At 34.9% G+C, this 8,681-nt stretch overlaps 1 protein-coding gene across 1 annotated transcript; it reads left to right on the top strand.

Annotated features, from left to right (window-relative positions):
- Window positions 1-5,075: 5,075 nt before the first annotated feature.
- LOC120415791 (medium-chain acyl-CoA ligase ACSF2, mitochondrial-like) lies at window positions 5,076-6,254 on the top strand (the record flags this gene model as incomplete). Its single annotated transcript, XM_039577420.2, has 1 exon — window positions 5,076-6,254. A coding segment is annotated over one exon (1,164 nt), but the record flags the coding sequence as incomplete, so codon positions are not given.
- Window positions 6,255-8,681: the final 2,427 nt, after the last annotated feature.

Raw genomic sequence — 8,681 nt, 5'->3', positions numbered from 1 at the left:
GGGTGTAAAATTACATAAAATTGCATAAAATAATGCAACATTTATTTTACACCCCGGGCGTTATACATGCAGCTGGATTTCTACTTTTTTAGCTCTATAGTTTTGCATAAAATTAAAACTAGGATTTTTTGTGATTGTTATATCTTGGAAATTATGGATCTCATTTCAAATGGTACGAAAACAACAACACAGTGAATATAGTTCTAAATTTAAAGATCAAGGCTTTTCCTTCAAATTGTCACACAAAATACACTCTTCTTATATTTTTTCCTGACCTGCACTCAGCAACAAAACAATGGATAAAAAAATGTTCAAAAAAAGTAGTAAAGAATTTTCTCAACCACTCGATTTTTAGAGATGAAATATAATATAATAATAATTAAAAAAAAAGTACTATTAAATTAAATAGCATTTTTTTATCTGAAATCAAAACAGATTTTGATAATCTTTTAAATGTACAGTGAGTCAAATATTTGTCCGTACCCTCCCCGTACGGAAACTTTTTGTGATGTAAAAGTACATAAAATTCGACTAAAGTACCAAGTTGTATACATCAATCGACGCGGCAGGATGTCCTCTTCAAGATCCTGTCAATGGATTTGAAAAAAAAACTTATTCTAAAAAACTACAAAAATAGTTTACTAAAAAATGTTTTAAAAAGAGGTCAAATTATTGTCCGTACTAATAAAAGTGCAATATCTGATCGATTTAAGTGAATTCTTTTATGAAATGTTGTTTCTGTGTCAAATACAAGTACCTCTATCCAGTTTTTGACAACTAACGAAAACGAAACTATTGGCACTACGCCCCCCGGGGCATGGCCTTCCTCTAACGTGGGATTTCTGCTCCAGCGCCTCTGACGAGACAGGAGAAACCGGGACCGACGTTTTACTTCACCATCCGATAGAAGCTCAGTGGATAAGGCGGGAATCGAACCCGCGTCTCATAGCATCATCAGTTTTTGACAACTATGAACTTCTGATAACTTTGTTTAGTAAGTTTATATTAAAAATTGGTTAAAATTTAGTTTTTAAGTTAAACTTATCAAACATTAGTTTATAAACAACTATTTTTATAAAATGTTGATTTCATCTTTTTTACTGACATTTTTCGACCAAAAATACTGTTTCGGAACAAATACGTTAAACAATCCGGATTGTACCGGAACCGGTTTAACCCCCAGAGGAAAATTTTATGGTGGTCAGATAAAGGACAAAAAAAAAACCACCTCTTGCAATTTGAAGCATCCAAATTCGTCCACTACAGCCCGATTACGAGTCCCCCCACAAATGTATTTATGGTTTGTATTATGTGTTTACAAAAAGAAGTAGGTTTTTGGTGCCACTGTTTTGGTGGCTTTTCCTGCCTTTAAAAAAGTAAATAAATTCAATTCAATTCAAAAACAGTTCGTCCGTCATCAAAAATTTACATTTTAATTCCCGAATAAAAAAATCAAAAAAATATATATGTATATATGAAAATGTAAATGAAAATTTAATTTACAAAATTGGAATGTAAAAAAACTCATGCAAACGAAAAAAAAAATCATGTATGAACAAGAGGGGGTACCTGCAGCTCAAGTAACAGAAAAGGGGTACCTAGCCAAGAAAAGGTTGAGAACCGCTGCTCTACGAAATCGGTCTTTTTTTAGAATTTTAATTTTTGTATTCTTGAATCCGGCTGAAACTATTGTGGTGCTTTCGGTATGCACAAGAAAGCCAATTTGCATTTGTCACTAAAACTTGATTTGCAAAAGAAATATTATTTTTATTTTTTTTTATTTATTTATATGTTTTAGGGGACATCAAATTGATTGATTAAAAAAATCATAACTCGGTCAAAGATTTCTTGCACAACCTGGAAATTTCTGAAAAGTTGTTATTTAATGTCCCCTAAAACATATAAAAAAAAATTGTGTTTTTTTTGCAAATCAAGTTTTAGTGACAAAAAGTTAAATAAAAAATCGTTGGATGAGTAATCAAAAGACCTCTCTAACAACCCTATCAAAAGTTATGAGCACTTAAGTGTTCATTATACACTTTTTTGAAGCCGAATCTCAGATATTTTGATAAAACTAAGTGTTATTTATACATCCTTGACTGATTAAAAAAATAATTTGGATTGAATATAAAGTTTACTTATTACTTAGTATAAAAGTTTATATAATTTGGAAATTCCATATAAAACTTATCTAAACTTAATTTTGCAAACTTTTAATTCAACTAAATGTCAATATATTACCATAGAATTGCTAAATAAACATTTTAGAGTGGGTATAACACCGTTTTGGGGGTATTTGTATCAATAGAATAGATTTTTCGTTGGAATTTCGTACCAACCCGGAATTACGTCGTCGGAAAATCCGCTGGCATCCGAACCGGTCCACGATTTAAAAGTCAACCTATGTGGCATCGGAAAGGGTATAAAATTTCCGATCTTTTGATACCCAAACATCTAGGTTTTCTATAAAACCCACGTTTTTAAATACCTAGGTAAAAACGTTGTTATGGTTTCGTTTGAGCAATCTACCAAAAATGTATGGACTTTCGTAAGTTTTGTTCTCGTGGATCAAACTTACTTTTTGCCCAGGTATTTAAAAACTTGGGTTTTATAGAAAACCTAGATGTATGGGTATCAAAAGATCGGAAATTTTATGCCCTTTCTGATGCCACATAGGTTGACTAGTGAATTGTGGACCGGTTCGGATGCCGGTGGATTTTCCGACGACGTAATTCCGGGTTGGTACGAAATTCCAACGGAAAATCTATTCTAGCGATACAAAGACCCCCAAACGGTGTTATACCCACTCCAAAATGTTTATTTAGCAATTTGATGGTAATATATTGACATTTAGTTAAATTGAAAGTTTGTAAAATTAAGTTTAGATAAGTTTCATATAGAATTTCCAGAGTTATATAAACTTTTATACTAAGTAATTCGTAAACTTTATATTCAATTCAAATTATTTTTTAATCAGTCAAGGATGCCTATTTGGAGTTGGGAGACTGGCTCAGGTAGGTCTAACTTTTCGAGTGAATTTATATACATTCCTGAGTGAATGATAAAGTATTCGAAAAATCGGAATGATTCGACAATTCAATCCAAATTCAAGCCTCTCGCGCTAACATATGGTTCAAGGTTTCACACCAGCTAGAGTGCCACTTGATACAATATTTGCAGCAAGGTTGCGACTAAAATCTAAAGCAATCGATGAACAAACAAATTCGGCCAAATTTTACTCGCGATATCGTACAACGTTCACAATTTGCCACAATATGCCATCGTTTTATTATTCTGGAAAATGATTTCAAATGTTCCCGGAAATACACCCACGGAGAAAAAAAGCAACAAAATCTGTCACAGTTGATTTGCTACAAAAAAAAAAATATTTTTTTTTAAGAATTGAATAATAACAAAGAATCTGCACACAGAAAAAAAATAATGGTAATATTCATCAGGAAATGGTGACAGATTTTGTGGCAAAAAAATGATTAATTTTACCCCAGAAAATGATGAATTTTCATCAGTTTTTGATGAATATTCATCAGGTTCACATTTTTACACATTTTTTATGTAATATTACTCAAAAAAAAAGATAATATTCAACCTACCAAATTTTCAACATTCCAAAATTCAACTTTTTTTTTCTGTGCATGAAAACTGTCTTGAGGCATTTTTTGCCATGGGCTTGACGCAAAATCTGTTATTAAAGATTGATTTTTTTGTGGCACATCGACTACGACAGATTTTGATGCATTTTTTTCTGTGGGTGCAGTTCTCTTGTCTATAAAAAGTGAACCAGAAGTCGAAGTGTTTGGATAAACCCAGATCAATTCTATAAAATGACGGCCAGTTTAAATTTCAACCGAGAGTGGTACAATTCGTTGAGAAGGCAATTTGAAGCAGTGTTTTTTAAATAGTAGGTGTCACGTAAATTATTTTAGAGTTTCAGACTAAACCATGGCACTAGTAAGGTAAATATTTTTTTTCTTTTATGACAAGCATTGTATATCAGCATTGTTCCGAGAAAAACGCGTTTCAATGTTTGACCTTGAATAAACAAAAATGCACGGATTTTTTTGTTTTTATTGAATATCTCAGGATTGAAATCGAAATTTTGGGGATCTGTGAAGGTCAAAAAGTGAGGCATTGTGAGCTGCACAAAATGCCGTTCCTAACTCAATTTTGCCCAAAATGCACGTACGACAAGTGAGCACGACGGCGACGATATATTATTTTGTTTTGTTGTTTATAGTGTCAAAATACTTTCTTGAACAAAATTATCAGTAGTTGTTCTTAGTTATTTTAATTGTTTTACTTTTGTTAAATTCAATCCTTTCCATTTGCAGACCAGAAAACCTCCGTCTCACAGTGACAGAAAATGGCACAAACCAAAGTTTCATTCAGTGCACGGGTAGCCAACCCTTAGTGTATCATACGATCGGACAATATCTACAACTTGCGGCGCAAAATTTTCCCAACAATACTGCGCTGGTATCATGCCATGAGGGACTTCAACTCACGTACTTGGAGGTATTGGAAAAGGTGAGAATTATAGCTTTTTTATGTAAATAATAAAAAGGGCCATCAGTTTTGCATTCCAGGCAGATCGGCTAGCTGCAGCATTCTACCAAGTAGGCCTTGAAAGGGGTGATCGCGTCGCAATTTGGGCGCCAAACTGTTCGGCCTACTATTTGGCCACGTTTGCTGTGGCACGTGCTGGCATGATTTCGGTAAGGTTTAAAAGCGCCTACATATTTAAGGGTCCCATACTATGCTTGATTTTTCAGATGGGTCTCAATCCGGCTTTTCAACTCCCTGAACTAGAGTATGCATTAAAAAAGGTTGAGGCAACGGCGTTGATCATGGTTGAGTGCTTTCGTGATAAGAATTTATACGATGCCATTAAGGATCTTCTGCCAGAAATGACCCATTGTTCTCCTGGAAGTTTAAAGTCCTCGAGAGTTCCATCATTAAAAACGGTTATTACCGATTGCAGTGATCGAACTTATCCGTAAGTAACTCATACTTTAGCGAGTAAAAATCAATAGAATATCGATTCTTTTTCCAGAGGATCATTTTCCTTTCAGGATCTTCTGAATCTTGCGACGGAGCAGCAAATTAGCAATATTGAAGCTATTCAAACTAGCATTAGTCCGGACAGTGGCGCCTATCTTTTGTTAACATCTGGCTCAACTGGACAACCAAAGGCTGCATTGCTGTCACACTTTGCGATAGTAAACAACGCAATTCATTCTGCCTATAGAAACGAGCTTGACCGTAAAGATCATCGCATTTGTTTGCACGTGCCAATGTTTCATGCGTATGGATTAGTAAATGGACTATTCTCAGCCTTAAACTACGGATCCACGATCGTTGTCCCGAGCGCTGCATTTAAGGGTAGTGATTCCTTGAAAGCAATAATCAATGAAAAGTGTACTGTAGTCTATGGTACACCCACAATGTTTGTGGATATTCTCGCTGAGATCCGTAAGCAAAAAGTTAAGTCACCTCCGATGGATCTTGCGATCGTCGGAGCAGCTTCCTGTTCTTCGCAGTTGCAACTTAACATTCAGAACACGCTGGGTATTCGATGTGTCCGAACCAGTTACGGTATGACGGAAACGACTGGCGTAGCATTCCTGTGTGACCGCGGCAACAAGACAGAGTCTTCATTGGATACGGTGGGACGTATCATGGATCACTACGAGGCCAAGGTGGTCGACTCTGAAGGCAAGATCGTTTCGTTCGGAATGGCCGGAGAGCTTTTGATCCGAGGCTATGGAATCATGCTGGGATACTGGAGTGACGACCTGAAAACCAAACAAATCCTCGGCAATGACGGGTGGCTTCGTACGGGAGATCAGTTTGTGCTACAACCTGACGGGTATGGACAAATTGTAGGTCGAATCAAGGAGATAATTATTCGTGGTGGGGAGAACATTTACCCCAAGGAGGTTGAGGACGTGCTGAACTCTATTCCCGAAATATTGGAGTCGTACTGCATCGGTGTTCCAGACGAACGGCTTGGAGAGGAGGTTTGCGCTTACGTTCGGTTGGTGGACATGGTAGAGTGTAGCCAGTTTGATATCGCACGAATGAAACTGTTTTGCCAAGATAAGTTGGCATACTTCAAAATTCCAAAGTACCTCAGAATTGTCGAAGAGATGTCTAAAACTTCAACCGGGAAGATACAAAAGATGGTGCTTCTGAAAATGTTTTTGTCAGAAAATAAATAAAAAATAGTTGTTCTGTAGAATAAAATTTCCTTAATTTTTGTTTTGTTTTTAGTCTTCATGCAAATTCACTTCAAAAGCATTAAAAGTCTTACAATTATATAAGCACTGATATTTTTTAAATTTAATATTAAAAAATCAATAAGTATCATCAATATTAATGATTTGAAGAAAAAAAACTCGTTTGCTTTTGCTAAAAAAGTCCTTTATAGCCGGTATAGTAACAACGGCTCATGTTGAATCATGTATTCGTCAATTTTAATGAAATACTAATCTTTTTAGACTTTTCTCAAGATTTATATTTTTACAAAAAAGTACTGCATGTTTTTTTCAAAATTGTTTTTTCAGTAGTGCTTAAAAAAATAGTATCGTAAAATATGTTATTTAAAAAAACCTACTTGACTTCAACAGTCACTTCTACCCAATTTCAGCTTAAAAGTGTGCACATTGTATTTATTATGCCAAATTGCATCAGTAGGGAAATTTAAATTGTGTTGTTGACAAGATTCACGAAGAAATTTCTTAATATTATTATTATCAACTCTTGATAAATTTTAGGACAAATAAAAAAACTCAAAGTTTGATAAAAAATTGTTGGAAATTGATTTTTTAATGAAAATATACTACCAAAACTTACTTGGAAAACACAAATCAAAAATTTGTTCTATTTACTAAGAAACTTGTTTTAAAGCAATTCTCTACCAAACCGGTATTTTTTGATTTTAATTTTTGTATTGTATTAGGCTGAACATTTTTGGTGCCTTCGGAATGTTTAAAGAAGCCATTTTGCATCATTAGTTTGTCCATATAATTTTACATGCAAATTTGGCAGATATCCATACGAAAATGATATAGAAAAATACAAAAATTAGTGGCTTTTGAAGGAATTAGAAAACATTAATTTTCCTGTTTATAATTCTTTACATGGCAATATCTCAGCAAAATAAAGAGAACTTTCTCATCATTTAAATTTTTTTTTTTTTCAAAAGTGGGCAAACATGGGCACTATTTTTAATAAATGAATAAATGTGACTATTTTCTAAAAGGTTACCTTAAAAATAACAATAACTTGAAAAGGTGCACTTTATCAAAATTTCACTAAAGTACTTTTCGACTGCAAATTCGATTTCACATCGAAAAATGAAGTTGAAATTTTTTGCGACCAATATTTCGATTTTTTTTAAATCAGTATTGATTCAAAAATTCATAACTCGGTCAAAGATTTTTTGCCCGTTCTGGAAATTTCTGAAATGTTTGCATTTGATGTCCCCTAAAATTTATCAGAAAATAAAAAAATATAATAGTATTTTTTTTTTGCAAATCAAGTTGTCAAAAACTGAAATTAAAAATCACCAAAAGAAATTTTACTGTATATATTTTTTTTTTCAGTGTAATCCTTAAGTTGTAGGTATGGATAAGGATACCTACAATTTTGCCGAAGATTCCAAATCGATCAAAAATTCCTTCAAAAGATACAGATTTTCGAATTTTCATATATCGTTTTTTCTATGGACAGCTGCCAAATTTGTATGGGAAATTATATGGAAAGACTAATCATGCAAAATGGCTTCTTTGGGCATACCGAAGGCACCAAAAAAGTTTCAGTCGGATTAAAAAATACAAAAAAAAATCGAATGACCGAAATCTAAGAGAATTGCTCTATACTTTGACCCTCAAAAAAAAAAAATCCAGATTTTATCTTGAGTAGATTTGTATACGTTAAGTTAGGTCTAGGAGCTCTTATTAAGCAGTTTTCGAGTGATTATATACCCTTTTCTCAGCGAGGTGAGAAAGACAAAACATGTTTAAATATTATTGAATCCACATTCTGGCAACCCTGCCCAACATCTTGTTGATTCGCAGAAAACCGTCCGCCGACGTCTTCGCGACAAAAAAATGATCTCCTACATCCTTGTACTCTCCCACCACCACCAATCTTGCTCTCGCGCTTTCTAAAGGAAAAATGCCGAGAGAAGGCGGAGCCAAGATTTAGCACTCGCGCGTTACACACGCACCACCACCACCACCATCGCCTACTTCGTCCACGTACAAACGTCTTTGCAAGGATATGCGCGCGAGTTTTTTCTTGAACGAAAACTTTCCTCTCGCACCCGGTTGCTGCGATTTCTTCGCGCCGTGGAGCAGAAGAGAGCGAGGAGTGAGAAAGAGGGGAATCTTCGGTTTCATCCTTGCGCGCGCTCACTCACACACACACCTCCACCAGACTTCTTTCTTTCCCTTTTCAAAGAAGTCGCAAGCTCCTGCGTTTGTGTGAGTTGGTTGTAAGAAATCGCGAGTAACGGAATTTTTGTCTTATATCCTTCTTTCGTTCTTTCTTCCGCCAGGACTTCTTTTTTGCTCCTTTGCCGGGGTTGGTTGCGCCTCTACCCCGGTGCCGTTTGTGTGTGTGGATTTGTTGTTTCTTACGCTCGACTCCTTGCGGGC

This window comes from Culex pipiens, chromosome 3, assembly GCF_016801865.2.
Source record: "Culex pipiens pallens isolate TS chromosome 3, TS_CPP_V2, whole genome shotgun sequence".
Taxonomy (NCBI): Eukaryota; Metazoa; Arthropoda; class Insecta; order Diptera; family Culicidae; genus Culex; species Culex pipiens.
Note: the sequence above shows the minus strand (reverse complement) of the source record. Positions and strands in the feature narration are given on the sequence as shown.